At 35.8% G+C, this 17,725-nt stretch overlaps 1 protein-coding gene across 1 annotated transcript; it reads right to left on the minus strand.

The window, feature by feature from the left end:
* Positions 1-1,284: 1,284 nt before the first annotated feature.
* On the minus strand, positions 1,285-17,351 carry LOC110447962. The gene is made up of 2 exons (XM_021493964.1): positions 16,200-17,351; positions 1,285-2,267 (listed from the first exon to the last, which is right to left on the minus strand). Exons 1-2 carry the CDS (start codon positions 16,604-16,606, stop codon positions 2,198-2,200), a joined length of 477 nt encoding a protein of 158 aa, XP_021349639.1. The 5' UTR covers positions 16,607-17,351; the 3' UTR covers positions 1,285-2,197.
* Between the last annotated feature and the right edge of the window lie 374 nt (positions 17,352-17,725).

Here is a 17,725-nt window from a genome sequence, read left to right on the forward strand (position 1 = left end):
AAATTGGGAAGCCATTATAACGTTATTACTGACTCATTGGAGAGTAGGGAATTTTGTCTGTTACCATCACACATGTCAGTGAAACGCCGATATTGCTCGACAGATCATGAGACTGACTACGGTCACTTGCTATAGGATAATAAAAAATCAAGAAAGAAAGAAAGAGAAAGAAGAAAAGAGAATCTCTTGTGCTGCCGTCTGGGTTCATGTATTTCCTAAACCGTTGCTCAGTTTCTTTGTGGCTGAAGTACATGAAATAAAAGATATGGGGTGGAAACGGAGGTTGCGTGAGAAAACTTATCAAAAAGTATTTGTTGCAATAGGTTTTATAATAAATGTACGCCATATGGGACACATTCCCCAGGGTTCATGTTTCAACGGGTTTATGAAAATATGGTAAATTAGGTTCCATTTCCAACGGCTGCCTTGCACTTACACTGACGGTTTCGGAACATGTTATTTATAGACTTTTATTCATTCGCCCTTTGGTACCGGCGATGAATTCTAAATAGTTGATATGGCCATACGGCACGGTAACATGTTGACTATTTTCGGATTTCTTCATGGACTAACTAGATTTTCGGTGCGTCTTACTTGGCTCGTCTGTTGTTTTTCGATTGCTTCGTAGACAAACTCAATTTTGGGTGCTCCTCTTACTTCGTACAACTCGTGATCATTTTTCATCGTTGAGAACTGACCCTGATTCCACTTTCAAAGGGGGTCCATTTCATCATTTCACAGGAAACAGAACTGGAGCTAGTAGAAGTTATGAAATGCTATCGGACATCATGACAGGCTTAATGAATCACTAATTTATTTGTTTTGAACGTCCTTATACTGAAAAGAAACCCGGAATCGCAAAAAATATACATGTATGTGTGTTGTATTACCAATCTTTGACGACTTCCCTTGCATTGGGGTTCCTCTAGACGGTATTAAAAAGACTAATGTATTAACTAAAACCGTAAAAGACAATCGTTCCAAATAGAAGCGAAAAAAGAATACTTCAGCAGAACACACAGATCAGTCCCGGATAACCCACAAAGAGAGGGTTCTTCTTGAATCGATGTTATATTTGATAGGGTTATTTAACGTGTACCAATATGGTTCCCGTTGATAGCCGAGTGATCTCCTATCTTCTGATTGCCTTATATTGATATGAGGTACATTATGATTCGCCGAAGATGAATAGAAAATTTATAATTGTGTATCTATTTCATTTCGGTATATAACAAATCGTTATTCTAATATAGAAACAAACTTGACGAGATGGAAGAATTTCATTCAACTTTATTTTAAACCAGAAATATATCTTCATTTTGGACAATTTTCATGTCGAATGTGTTGCGTTTAACTCCATATGATTACAGTATACACCGAGAAAATGTACGATGGATTTCAAATATAAGAGATAGCATTATTCACATACAAAATATACAAGTAGGTGACAGTGTTTAATCGCAAACTCCAGGACCTACTCAACCGGTATTGCTTGATATGGAAATATGCCTACACAAATACTCGTGACGTAGGCGTCAAAATCTTAGGTAGATGTTAACAAAACAATGCTGGTCTATCTGTAATGTTAAAAGTTATACTCGCTTTTTAATGAACAAATATTCAATGATGCCTAGACGCCTCTTTGGTTAAAATTGTATTTTCCACAATGTTATATGACCACTATTCGTAGTAAGAAATTAACCAAATTCTACGTTTTACCTCTGTTTCCCCAATATGTTGTATTTTAACACTTTCAACTACTTCAGTGAAGACAGCTGAAAACATCAGTTTCTATGCAGATTAAAGTAAAAATGCATCTTAAATTTGAAATGACCGTCCGCACTAATACACTATTAGTATTCTATATATTTCACTCAATCAGAAGACGATGGTATGTAATATGTATGGTATGTATTATGCATGTCCTTTAAAATATGATGGAAAGAAGGTCATTAGCCCCTTGATAGAAATATAGATCTTTGATAATATTTGCTACAGCCTTTGAATATTTGACGCGTCATCAAATATTTTCACCCATTTTAGAGAAACATAACGGAAAGTCAATACAATAATATTTTTTGGCTTCACCACAACGTTGAAGATATTTTCGTTTCCTTTTTGTCAGCGTTTTGTTTTTTCTCTTGTGGAAATAGCAGTCGCCAGAATCTCTTTCCGTCTAAGCATGCGCACACATTCTCTACTGGTTTCTGCCGTTCGTCAGGGCGTCGCTTCCTTCATCGAACTTGTAGCCCTGTCTGTTCGCAGACCTGAAATTAAAGGCAAAAATTGAAATCTACTAGAAAAGATTGACAGAATCTTTATATGAGGGAATTATAAATTTACCCTTAACCAGGGATATTTACGAACAATAGCTTGTAGATTTCATTTTTACTTCACTTTTGATTATCACTGTGTTATTCTGAAACGGAACCATGGACACCGTGATGTACTACAAAATGATACGCTACATAGTCAGGACACGAACTTGCCATGGCCTGCTTGTAACACAAAAGGATGTGTGTGGGAGTGATTCACCAGGTAAACAACAACATAGACATAAATACATCAATGCTCTGCCACGCCCACCGGCGTACCGCTTTATGCAAACATACCAAACCACAAGCATTATTTATTAGTTTAATACATAATTAACTGATGATGGAGACCGTTAAACAATGCTACACTGCTCCCTGGTGGAGCATTAAAGTTATCGCTTATTCAGCACACATGCTCTTGGCTCTGCCAAGCCTCGGTAGCGTCACAAGACAATTATCGAAATGACTATTTATTCATAAATGTATAGAATTTTATCCATACTCGGATGATCAAACAGGCATGCTGTTTTAATTACGTTTTAAGGAGTGCTTAAACTTATGGTTCATTGAGAAATTATGTTAATCGGTTAAACAGTGGATCAGAAATTCATCTATATGGGGCCTCGTCATAACTTGTTGAATCTCTAAAGCTTAACATTGTCAAGAGAGTCATTAGCAGATACAATATTGTTTAATTAATATGGATTCTGTTTGTTTTCTTAAGGTACGGTATATTGAACTTCTTGTTATTTATCTGTATCGAGATTCGATTCACAGTTTATCCTGATATATAACACATTGATTGATGCTCTATATCAATATAACAATACTTTTGGTGAAATGGAAATATTTCGCCCTGTTTCAATATTGAGTCAGAACCGGCGCGCGAGCCCACGGCACACTTATCTAATGAAATAAACACACAGGATGAACTTCTCTCTTCATTATCTCATTAATTAATAATGGTATGAGCATCTCTCAGCTCGTATGACATTAAAACATCAAACGGAAGTGTCTGTCGACCGACAATAGCTTGTTTTATGCTACGAATGCCATGCTCAATCTATCACAACCAATGTTAATAGCTATATATTCCAAAATGAATCGATATTTGGTAACTCTGCTAAACACACTGCCACGACTTTGAAACCTCCCGCTCATTTCTTTAGTACGAAACAATTTTCAGTGAGACAGTATATTATTAAATATATCAATAATCGTTTCAGCGGAGGAAATCTTTAACACGAAGGCAGTTTGACATATTACGAATTAATGTCCGTATAAAAAGACTGGTAATCCAACGAAACAACCTCTCTGCTTTGTGTTACCGATATCCTTCAGTGAAACTCGAGACATTGTCAGTGGCGCTAATTTGTTTTGTCAAATTTTCACCCAGACAAGTATACAGACAGAGCTTTCGGAAATTGTATCTTGTACGTGACGTTTGATTACTTCCAGGTTTAAATGCAATCGGAACACCTCGCCATATTCTCCGACGGGTGAAAGAGAGGAAGTGGTGTTCTGATTGGTTACGATTACATTCCGCCATTGAAATGACCTTACGATTACACTTGACAACTTCAAACGATACCGGCCCGTGATCTCAGAATACCGCAATGTGAAGGGGGCAAATAACCAGCATCAGAGCAGAGATATGGTAAACCTGCATTAGGATTCACCCTTCTAGCAGTTTAACACTCTTAGCCGCTGAAATATAATCTCGTTTCCGTTGGGAATCGGCTTTGTGATAACTGGTGCCCAAGGGTCTCACAGGTCCGTCATCACCAGACGTTTTACATTTAGGACTAATGCCGTCTAGCAATATCAACTTAGAGGCTTTATGAATAATTGGTTTTTTTTTTTAGTTATTTCAACATTGGAAGTTAATACATTTCAATCGCTATGAGCATTTTTTCTCATTTTGTCCGGTTTATGATAAGTGACCTTCAACGCCAGGAGTTCTGGAGTTTTATTGTAGTGCTTTTATAAGACTACATAATACCCCGTAATTTGATATAGCATTATGCAGACTTCTCGTACTCCAATGCTTTTAGCAACAGAGGACGTTTCTTATTGTAATAAACAGTTAAATTGGCAAGTAAATAAAAACATAGCATAACTTTCTTGTATGTCAAACATAAAGAGGACGAGTATAATCTTCACTGAACAGTACAAATTGATTCCACCTAAAAACTCCAAAAATATGACAAAAACGAGGATAATAAACGTAACCGGATGTTCGTCTCCTTCGTGATTGATAGTATTTAGTCTCCTTAGACTTCGTAATATCCAACACCCTTATGTATGCCTTCAGTCGACACAAATAAAGCAACTTGTTGGTCAATGTTTTATTTTGTGGTTTCCTAAGAACAGAGAGTTCTAAATCCGGTAAGACGTCACTTGACAGAGACATTACAGAAGCCCTTCCTTAAATGTCCGAAGTAATGAATTATTCCTTACCATGCGAAAACTAATATTTCATTTAATATGAATAAACGCGAAATTTGGCATTCATTAAGCGTTGCTATTTGGGTTGCATGTTGTAGATAGTATTTGACAGATATCTGACACTATTCGTTCAAACCCCTTTTGGCCCTACTAATTAATTGGGGTTGTTATGACAATTGTCTCTGACTGTCACAATGCTGCAGTCTCATCCTAAATGGTAACGTAAGGAGTAATACTCTCATTACTCTAGATCTAATTTGAGGGAGGGAGGTCAGCCATTCATTAGACCAGCAGGCAGCCAGGCGAGCTATCATATATCAGCCGATGGACAGGTCACACTTATCAGGATCCGAGCCGAACATTTTCTGAGATGTGTCGCTAGGTTTGTATAAAACAGTTGCAATAGGATTAACACTCAGGTTTAAATGTGTTCTTTGATAAATTGGCGAGAAAAAACGTCAAGAAGCAATAATAAAATAAGAAAGAAAAAAATGAACTTCAATAGTGTTAGGAAAGAAAAAGACACGGATTGAAGAGAAATATACACGCCATTGCTATTTCAACCATTGTGCGTTGAAAATTCATCAGCGGCTTTTTCTGCATCAAGCTGATACTCTTAGGAGTCTCAGAGCTACGTATATACATACATCTGGTGCAATCTCGAAAACAGAGAAATGATATGGACTAAGTAAATTATACATTGACCTGTGCTTATTTTCTTGTTACAAAGCATGTTATTCATACGAGACATATCTGAAAGAACCTCAGTCTGAGCCCTGACAAATCAAACATTGATATTCATAATAAAACGAAATGTGGGAAATCAAATATCTATGTTTTTACCAGAATGCACACTGGTTTGTTTTATTATTCATCTAATAAGATGAAAAAATGCAACGCCTCAATTAACGGTTGATTAAAAGCGTGTGTTCTGTGAGGGCGGTGAGTGCGACATATCTAAAATAAGCATTCTGTCTCATCGCGCCCACCCGACTTTACCGTATTTAGAAATGCCTTAATGATTTCATAAAATATGTACGATGTGACACGTTTCCATTATGCTCAGGTCACTGCCTCAATAGAGGTGCATTAGACAATGGGACTCGTGTAGTAGTGTGAATTAGGGGCATTGGACAGTGATATGGGTGGTAGTAACGGACCATTTTCGTGGAATTCGTCGCATATTGTTTAACTTTTACGTGTACTTAAATGTAAAACGAAACGTTTATGTATATACTCCCTATTTTTAATATTTCTTTCTGTTTGATGTGTCTAATGTCTCCGAATTTTGTTTGATATTATTTGGATTTGACCTGAATGTATTTGAACTTGAAGACGCTTACTCTTACGAAACATCTGGTCTTAATCTCCGTGTTACTTTCCATGTTAATGCTTGCTTTGTTCGTATTTTTATAGTTTGATCGAATGTGAGTTCTATTTTCGATTTGCTCATGCTTCGATATACTCTTGTTTTATTTTTATTTTTTTTCAAAGTCGGTTGGTGGGTTGTACATTGTTTAACGTCCAATCAACAGCTAAGATCATAAGGACGTGTCTACATGTGTGTTGTGCATGCCTGTATTTGTGTATGTGTGCCGGATGCAGGATATGTTGGTGCATTTGCCTCCTTGTGGTAGCGCGTATCTGATGCCGACTTTATAGCTCTATCTCACTGAAATACCATGCCGAAGGCACCAAGCACAGCATCCCGCCCGGTCACATTATACTGACAACGGTTGAACCAGCTGTTACCATTCCCCTAAATGCTGAACGTTTAGTAGGGAATAACAACTACCATGTTTAGGACTTTGGTATGTCCCGGCCTGGGGACAGAATCTATTGCCTTCCTCACCTGGGCGAACGTTCTACATTAAAGCCAAATATGTGGTTTACTTGAAAGTCGATTGAAAAACATCAACATGAACTTTTAAGACAGCAAACCAAAACTGAAGATAAGTTGAGCCTCAATTCAAACATCCAAGGCGAACCCAAGACAATCCGGAAGAGTAAGGTTTTCCTTTATCACATGTAGCATCCGTTAAAGTTTCCAGACAATCCGGGTACTTATATAGGTCAGCAATGGCCTAATATATAGTCCGATACTTTAACACCTTATAGATACCGAAATATCTAAGGTGGAAATAATGTCATGTTGATGACCATCTTTCGTTAATGTTAATGTCTTCGTGGTAAAATAAAGTCTCTAAGATGTAAAATTCCAGACCAGACAAGTATCTTATCAAAACCCCCGAATCAGCTATATAAGTGGTCCACAGTGAGTCGTCACATTACCGTTCCGTTAGACTTTAGGTTTAGTTTGTTTGTGTCTTACGTCCTATTAACAGCTATGTTCATTTAAGGACGTGCCAGGTTTTGGTAGTAGAGAAAGCCGGAGTTCCCGGAGAAAAACCACCGACCTACGGCCAGTACCTGGCGACTGCCCCACGTAAGCCTCGATCCCGCGACCCAGCGGTGGAGGGCTAGTGGTACATAGCAGAATGTGAGACGCCTTAACCACTTGGCCACCGCGGCCTCCTATTTTCCGATACTCTGATGAAATATTTAACAAAAATGGTGGCTATCAAAAAAGATGATAACGCTGAAAGCTTCATCTGTGCGATTTATTACATCAGTGTGTTTATAATATCGTCTTAACTCTATGGACAACTATGGAAGGACATTGCATTTACTCTCCTACATCAAAACTCGTCGGCAAACAAGATACTCCGGGGGTGGGGGTGGGGCTGGGGGATGGGTAAGCGTATCCCTTGACTACATATTAGACTTACTATGATGTGTTGCGCTTTGACATATTTTCTAATAATTAGACATTGAGGATGAATTCAATATTTAAGCGAATTCCTAGACCGAGTTGTTTAAAAGGCGGAAGCTTAATGTCTGTTTATCGACATTTTTCAACCTTTTATAATTTGTTCAATATAAAAGGTAAAATTCCAAATTGTGAATGTCATTTGCTCTTATATTTCCCACCTGGGAAGTTTTGACTCGGTGAATGGTTTTGTTTGAAAGATAAACAAAAAATAAAAGTTGTGCTAATCACTCATTAAGCTAATTACCGTTTAAATTACTGCGCCCAGACCTAAGGAAGAGTTTTCATGTATAACCATTCACCAGGGAGAAAAGTGTTGAATGAAGAAAAAGGTTAATCGGAAGAGTAACTTAAAACTACATTAAAAGGTGGTATTGATCATACCTCGTCAACTTCATATTTCTTCCAATCTTTTGAACCCTTTTTGAAAGATTCTTTCATTGATTGCGAATGAAAAAATAACTACAGACATATTTAAATTCTTAACTTGCCTTAAACTTTAATTAATCAGAGCTAAACATCTTATACAGGCCACATTTTCGTATTTTTTTTTCAGAAAAAAGTACGCTTTAGTGTAGTAGTAGAAAACGGGATTGGATTTTTTTCAGTATAAATAAATAGGCGTTGATAGTTTAATTATCCGCGAAGCCGTTCACCGCATCAAAACAATTAAGAGCCTTAATATTATTATTTTTATGTGAACCTAGTGAAAAGCACCACCACTAAGTTTAGATTAAATAAATGAATGAAAGCTGATTCAATATTGTCATTTGTCTATTTCGATTCCCTGTTGGGGTCAACACAAACCTGTCAGAGTACACATGTATAATTAGGTAGTTTTTAACATCAGAAGGGTTCACATGAACATAGTTTTTAACAACGGAAAGGTTAACATGAACAGCTCCATGACACATTAGAAATAATGTCAGAATATTCATTGTAACAGGTATGCATTTTAACACGTGACACGTGGATGGCATCGCTTTTGTAACAATCTATTTTATTACTTGACAAGACTTTGATGAAGTACAGAATAATGCCATGACTTATGGAATGTGTGCTTTTCATTCAGTAACTCAGCGTTAAGTCTGTGTGTGGGTTTTTTTCAATCGTGAAATGGAATATATCGAAACAGACAGTGCAGTGAGTGAATTAACTGGCCATATCAATTAGGGAACGTGGCGAGTTATTATATCAATTGACGTACCTCTTAACGAGAAAATCCAATCCAATTAGACAAAATATATGTTCATAACAGATTTAGGCTAGGCGAATATTGTTGTTTAAACCCTATGTCAACATATTTATACTAAGGTAATGACAGAATAACCTCCCTTGGGCATGTCAGTTCCGGTCTTAATGGTAGCGCTAGTAATTTATTACATTTGTTGATTGAGACTGTTCTCTGTTGGTTGTAGGGGCTGATTGTACATCGCTGGAGTAACATGATCACGTATTTCTTTTTATGGTACACAAAATTACATGATTTGTCGTACAGATATAAACAGGATTTTATTAATTAGGATTTTATCACTGAACTAGTGAACATTTTGTCGGGAAAATCATGTGTCAGGTCTATATTAGGTTATGTTCTACTTTTGTGTACCTCATCAAACTACAAATATAAAGTTTATTTGTTTTACAAAAACTGTGAAACAAGTTTTCTTACCTCTATATTATTCACTCTTGTTGGCTTGAATGAAAGCGAGTAGAGGGTCTTAACGTACAAATGGATATATATACAGGCCATAGATATCTATGTAACGGACATTTTACTTCCTATCTTTCGACGTCTTAAACGATAATCTTGTCTATAAATACATTTTGGCGAGGTTTATCATCAGAAAAGATATAATGTATTTTGGAGGGTTTACATGTAAATCTTTCTTTTGTTCGTATTTTGGTCTAGTTCCAATTTTTTAAGTTCGAATTATGTTTCGCATATTCTGCACTATTATTTTGCTGTCTTTTTTAAAGTATAAATATCTCGCGACATTATTTATTTTTTACAACATGATAAAAACTGGATGTAAATGTCCTAAGTTGGCGATTTTAGAAACATAACCGATTCTCCATGGTACCAGATGCCCTCTTTAGGTACGACATTAAACCAAGAGGTTTACAGGCTATTGCAGACCTCTATTGTCATTTGCTATATGAATAAATCATAAAAGGAATTTCTGCACTTGATATGTCATATCTAATTTTTAAGCGTCCATGAAAGAATCTAAACCATTCACTAAATGTCATTTTACAGAGATTAATAACAAATTTCTTATGACAACATTTACGTCTGTATGTTTCATTAATTAGGTATTTGGGATAAAAAAAAACACACCATAAAACTTGCAAATGCAGGTACAAAAATCACTAGAGTATACAAATTGAAGAAGAAGATTTTTTTATTTTTTTTTGACAACGTCACCATTGTTTTATATCGATTTTGTCGAAGACTATTTCAACAGGCATTTATTGAATACCTTGTGTGGAAACAATATGCTCATTCCTTTTAGCTGACATGCTTTTATACTAGTTGTGTTTTATTCCTCAGTAATGATACTGAATAATGTCGAGAAAAATCTTCAAAACGCCTGGCTATCAGTATTTCTCTGCGGACAAATTATGCACTATTTTTCACCTAACTGATTCTGTATTCTCATGATGTTTAATTTAAACAACGGTTATAACTGAGAAAATATTAAATGTTTTCTCCATCCTTATTTTTTTTTTATTCTCAAGTACTATTTTTTGTTATCTTGCATAATGACAAATTCATTTTATTTAGCGATACATATTGAGACGTAGCAGTTATATTTTAAAAAACGGTTACTTTCTAATCAAATTACAATCTTTTTGTTTAACTTTATATGAATATACCTTTCGAGGTATCGGCAAAACTTGACGTTATCATCGTGCGGTTTATGATGCCATATATGTTGTTTTGTTATGACGTCACAATTGAACCTCTGATATCTCAACTGATTACAGATATCGGTATGGGTTATATTTCGCTACCGAAATCTCGCTCATTTATTTTACAGGGACACATTTTAGCTACGCTACACGAACGTAGTAAAGTTATAATGAAATTACAGCTTTGATTAGTTTCTGAAACAAAATGGTTGTTACTAATTGTTGACTATCAGTCCCCGAGGTCGGTCGTAACCTTGTAGCTGGATTTTATAATAAAACAAAGAGAAAATACTTAAGTTTCAACACGATCAACTTAAAATTAAGAACACTAGGACACAATATGAACAAAGGAAGGATTTACATATAGTCTGTTGAAAATTATAAACAGAATAAGACCAGATGTTCTGGAAGGGTAAGCGTCTACTGCTTCACCGATAACACTTTATAAATATATGTCAAATCAAAGTAATGTCACGCCCTCATACCAAACAATTGGGCAGTGACACAAAATAGCAAGGGACATTTATTGGCATAATAAAAAGCATCGACCTTCATATCACACAAACAAACAGTGTATTGTAGCTTATACAATTGTTAATTTGTAATGATATGAAGAGTTTTATAGACACCTCTTCGTTTTGTTCTTGTTTAGGATCCATTAACAAACCTTTCTTTATGATTCTGACCTTTAATACCACCATTGAGTCCAAAATGGACAAATCGTCCATTCGGTTCAGTGAAAATATTTACTCTTTATCGATTGCTGCATCTATAACACAATTTTCAAACATGTGCATCATTTCGTTGTGTTTCAAATTATTATTTTGTCAAACACCTTGTCTTCCCTAGCACTGTTTGTTAAAACCTACTGGAAGTGTTTCCCGGTCGGTTCATTGGTACGTCATTCTCACCAAGTCTCTCTTTCTGCAACCTTGGGATATCGCGTGTTTTCTAAATGTACTTTTAGACATCGTCAGAAATCATGAGTTTCATTGATATATAATGACTTTGCATTGCAAGACCCGCATCCTTTCCAAGTCTCTTCACTATACTGTCACAGTTCATGCATCTGCTCTAATGTGCACACTTCTGATTTCTATTTATAAATACTTTGTTATGAGGTTGCATTTGCCGCCCCAGGAGTATATTGTAGGACTAACGCGTGTGTGATGACAATCCTCTGAAATCTTTCTGACTTTTCTAGATAATCGCTTATAGTTTAGTTCTCTTCTCAGAGGTGAAGCGGTTACTTGTTTAACCGTTTGAACACTTATTGATGGAAGATTTGTAAAAGGTTTGTTAATCGTTCTTTTTTTTCACTAGTTTTTCAATGTTTTAGTTTTGTTTCTGTGCAGCTAAATATAAGAGGTACGTACTTACAATTGATGTTTTGTTAGACAAAGCATCTAAAACACTGACGAATTCAACAGTTGCATTTTAACTCGGATTGATTTTTGTTATTTCGTTTTCGTATTTAGCTAATATATGTGACTGATAAAACCAATTCAAATTGATCTTCATAAAAGATATATATTTATATTCAGACATTAGACAGGCGAAACTGCTAGAAATATGTTATCATTATTGGAACGAAAAATGTCATTCTTGGGGTCTTGTAATCTATTGTTTATAAAACGTGTACTTTTATAAGCTTTGTTGTTTTGTTTGTTTGTGTGTGGTTTAACGTCCTTGCAACAGCCTGGGTCACGTGAGAACGGGTGCCTAGCTAGGACACCGTCTGAAACAGATAGTAGAAAGAAAAGAAAAACGGAAGGAACGATAGGAAACGAATATAAGCTCTGCGGTATCGGTAATATAATATGGTTTACCTGTAAACATCTGTTTTGCAAACGTTAAATTATGTTCACTGTCTTAGTCTCTGATAAGAAGACACATCGATAGCATTATAGGGCGGATAGGAAGTAACCGTATGCGATATTATATAAATAGAAATATAATATCCCCAGTAAAACTAGTGCGTCAGCTGTTTTGTAAAGTCAGTGCTAGGCCCTACAGACTCTAATGAAGACGGGTGTAACATGATATATCAATGATAAATATTAAACCTGATATGATTTTCTATTCTTGTAACTGTCGATTGTTGTAGCCATATAAATGGTAGGTTTAATACATAAGACAACACTACATTAACGTTGATAACGAAACCCTGATAAATTCCTCAGCTGCCGCCAGGAATTAATTTCTGGACAAATTGGTATGGGATTGTGATTTTCTAAAATAATATGTTATCTACCATAATTAAAGTGACATAATATCTACATAACCAGGGAGTTGACAAGAAGTATGTATTAAAATAGCAATCACGGTGAATATGATACGAAAACTCCCTATTGGTCAAAATAAACTCTCGATACCACATTTAAAAAACAAATTCATTACTTTATATATAATGGAATAATGTTGCTCTACTGACTCTGCCATAGTGGTCCCTTATTGCCACGAGTTTAAATGATTGAAATAAAGTATTCCTGTCCCACTTAAGTGAAACATATTTGGTGGGTTTGAATTTCGAAACTCAACAGTGGATGGCCTTCTGTGATACAATGGACTTTTTGACCTGTATCTGTCGGGTGCGATAACTTAATCCCATCATATGTTNTTTGTATGTGTTTGTATGTGTTCTAATGTCTATGTCTATGCTTGTATCACTGTTTATTACTGTGTTTGGAGAAGGCATTCTAATGGTGTGTTGTACATCGTTTTGGATATGTCTGTGGTACGGCTGGACTACTTAGGTCGTTACTGTTGACAGAGTTACCCAGTTGGTTAGAGTGACATTATATTTTCCTTTAAGCTGACATATCGTTCACTAAAAACATAACCTAATTGTTAAACATTTGTAAATGTGTCAAATTGATCGGTCATATTTAGAGTGGTTTACAAGGAACCTCCACTTTTGCTAAAAACAATCCGTTCAGTGATGAACTCCTCTCCGACATAACAGTTGTTAGCGAAAGTGACATTATCAAACTTAAAAAAGAGAAAACTGCATTATGCATTAAAAGGAACATTTGCAAGATTTATTATTGAATTTTATTTTTCTAAATTTCTCGTATCGATCATATTGCAAAAGCAAATTCAACGGCGTCCTATGAGAATTTGACCCCATTATATTTATTCTCAGGGTCATCAGAAGGTCACCGATTTCTAAATGCTAAGTTTGTAATAAGCATAAATTGCAAATGACAACTTCCGGTAGTGAATTTAAATTGATTTTTTTTTTATTTCATAGTTTTTGGGATACTTTTATTATGAAATGTGTCATATCGTTGTGTTTATGTGCCTCTATTTAATAGTAAAATGATCCTCGCAAAGACTTTAGATGTTGCTTTAGGCAATGAAGTTAAGTGACTTGTTTTAGAGAAGGTAGCACTCACCTTTAAAATTTGCGTGGATTTGAAATAACACTTCTGGATATAAACATCTTAATGCCTGGAATGAATGACTTAACAGAAACATACTTAGCTGATATCGGATACCATTGTTCTCGTGTACATTGTAATCCTCCTGACTTAAAGGTAAGACGTTCGCTCAAATAAATAGCTGTATGACCTGAATAGTGAAGTGATAAAACGGTTATTGAATGTCCGGTGTTTGATAAGTCTGTATATCAACCTCACAGCGGCTACATGTTTAATGCACTCTCGGTCCGATGATTACATATTCATTTATACTAGTATCAATCTTACAAGGAGTTGATAATTTATTCTACAAAGCCTCGCAAGTTAAACCAAATATCTTAGTCACTTTGTCATATCTTATTACGAACATATATGAGCGAACAACAGGAGGTGAAATGAAGCATTCTGTTTTATTACAAAACAAATAAGATACGACTCATGTATTACAAAATAAAAAGGATAATACTCAATATGTTTACAGCAATCACTTGGATTCTAACATAGATATCAGATCCCGATGTAGACATTTAAGTAATATTTTGGTCATCATTCAGATATGTTATCCTAATATAGACACATATAAGTACGTTTCGGTCCTTATATGAGCATGTTAGTAACTGTCGGACCTGCCATCTATGTCCCTAGTAAGATTTGGCCCCGTGTAAGCTTTGGCCCCGTGTAAGCTTTGGCCCCGTGTAAGCTTCGGCCCCGTGTAAGCTTCGGCCCTATGAAATAAATCCAGTTACATATCCTATAGAAGTTATACATATTTTAATTGCACTCAATTATGATTTTATATCTGTATGAAAGTGTGAGATTAAAATACAGAACGAAAATTTCGACATAAGTCACAGAAATAGATTCTTAATCAACACTTGTTTAATTATTATTGTTAATAATTTGTGAACCGCTTTGAGACGACCTACGAACTAGGTTGTGGTAAAGCGGTATATAAGAACCTCGAATTATTATTATTTACTTATTTATTGTTTCGATTCGTTAAAAATATTTTACACGAGGTTTTACATTTCCCTAATATTATGCACGTTAAAACAAATGTGAGGATATCTCCTCAGGGGGCACTAACGTGTGTACAACTACCCTTTATTATCATGGGAAGCAAATAGGTAACTGATGTCTCTGTTATCAACAACTTAAACATTGGCACACTTAGAGTTTTGACATAGCATTAAAGTGAGAGTCTGTAAATTAAACATGCACCCATGTATTACGGATCAGCCCGCTACTGTATCGTAAACGACAGTCGAGGACATCGTGGTAGCCATGATACAGTACACCTCAGTGGCGGAATTAAACTTTTTAGAGATTAGAAAATCATTTAAGCATTAAACCTTTAAAATAAACAAGTTAAAGACAATCATTATGCTTAACCGTAAGTGGTGGAACGGACGCACTGTGATAGGGAAAAAAATGTCTGTTTTACGGATTTTAGTGCCTTATATATAGATGCTGTTCGATGGGTTCATACCGTCGTTGTCGCTCGATTTGACTTTATACGAAACAAGAAATAATATTGTAACTACTTTGTAACATCATTTCATTACTAGGGGTTTCAATGCGATATATGCCACTCGTAGTAGTGTTGTGTAGGGTAATTTGTACGAACAGACATACGGTAGATCGAGTTAGATGCTGAGTTATGACTCTAGAGGACACTTTGTTGCTTTTGTTTTGTCCATATTTCATGAGGCATGCCAATCAATTCCCATGTATTTGTCTCACTGGTATTGTTTACTGGCGCTAGCTACCGCTATCGTAATCACCAAACGTGCAGATTTTTATTAAATTATAATTACTATACGAAAACGTACCCGATACCCTTTATGATCCTAACTGCAAACATAGAAAACTGTTGACATAACGTGATAGGAATAAGTGTTAAAGGAAGAACAATCTTATAAAATCATATGGAGTTTAGTAAAAAAAAAAACAACTGTGTAGGGTTATGTACCGAACGGTCCGAACACAAACAAGATCGAGATCTCGTAAACATCTATAACATACCAACACGAAGCCAGCTCTAATTGAAATTAACAACGAGCGAAAATACCCATTGTTTTAGTATCTCTTTTGATACTAATTAAACTTCACATTTATCTTTGACGAGCAATTTAGGAAATAACAAAAATGAAGTGATAATCAAGTGCATTTGGTTGCAAATTGAAGCGGTATTGTATGATTGTTATATACTTTGTTAAATCATTTTTCTTATAGACTTTTATATATGTTATTTGTCAGAGCCTTTCTTACCTCGACTCGTCTAATTTGTGAAGAAGCCATCGTATGAATACTCGAACATTCTCCAGACGTTTAGGCTCTAGCGGAAGTTCATCTGATACTGGTAAAAGGACTTTCTGTCTGTACGGCGTTTTTTCCAAGTTTTCCACATCGTAAGCGCCATTGTTTTCAATATCGCTTAAGTCATTTAAATAATTCTTCTGAGAATTTGAAGATGGAATTTCTGAAATGTCTGAATATGATGTTCTCTTTCCAGCAAAATGGAATCCATTACAACCACACAGATTTCCTCCTCTTCCTCGATTGCAGCTAATTTTACAAAATCTTTCCAGAAATTTCCCATTTCCTGCCGCTGCTAAACACGAGAACACAAGTACAAGAAATATTATCTGTTCACCATGTCTGTATTCGTAAGCCATTTTGTTTTAAATACGCTGTCCGGACCTTTAATCCGAAAACTCTATATTGTTATAGAGTACAAGTACTTGAGACGTAAGATTTGTTTGCCGAACTCAGGGCAAACTGTACCGCACACCTGTCAGCTATATGTGTTTTCAAAATTCCTATGCAGGTACCTTGTTTTTTATGGACCTATACAGAGGTGTATTGTCAAATTCCTGTCCTTTGGAGGGCTAATACACCTCTAAGTATAAGTTATCGACCGAAATTAAACTCTTAAATTAGATTTAAATAATATGAAGATAACTGTGTACAAGTTTGTTATCAAAACATGAAAGTAACGCGGGTTTAAATTCCAGCGTATCCACACACGTATTTATAATGCAAGGTAAAGATACATGAGGTACTACGAGATAGGTCCGCTCAAGTCACAGTCCGTAGTCGCACAAACTTCAGTTGTGAAGAACGTCTCCTCAATGGTCCTGCGGAGTAATATGTTGCAGGCATCTACACCTATAGGTATATATATCATCATCCTGTCGCGGATAGGCAGATAGCGCCCATCCTTTTGATGGGGTTTCGGCGAGCTATTTAATGACACAGACAAGCCGCTTCGGTCGTGACATCAGCACTGTAATCCCCCTTTGCTTGTAATAAAGCGCCTCCTAAGATTCATTTTACTAGATCCGCAGTAAATAATTAATTTTAACAATAGAACATATTCAAAAGAAACAAGCTTAATTAAATATATTTCCGGAACGCATATTTGTATTATGCCGGCATGAAGGGTTATAGAATAATGTAATAATTCGTGATCTTGCAAAATACATCAAATTTCCGGAGTAGTGCGGCCGGCAATTATGATGAAGTTTGACGAGAGATAATAAGCCACGCCCTCTAAATTTATGAACTGGGATATGACTCTCTTGGGATGCGCATGCGTTCTGCTTCACAGGCAGTATTGAAATAATATTATTTTTGTCCATTTGAAATAAAGACATACATGTCGGGTAAATTACAGATGTTACAATACGGTTGATGAAATTCGCCCGGGCATTTACATATTGAAGAGATTAAAATCCGACGTGCGAATGTGGATTGATAAACCGTAATGACTCACAGGTGCGAGGTTGGTTACT

Source organism: Mizuhopecten yessoensis, unplaced genomic scaffold, assembly GCF_002113885.1.
Source record: "Mizuhopecten yessoensis strain PY_sf001 unplaced genomic scaffold, ASM211388v2 scaffold3717, whole genome shotgun sequence".
Taxonomy (NCBI): Eukaryota; Metazoa; Mollusca; class Bivalvia; order Pectinida; family Pectinidae; genus Mizuhopecten; species Mizuhopecten yessoensis.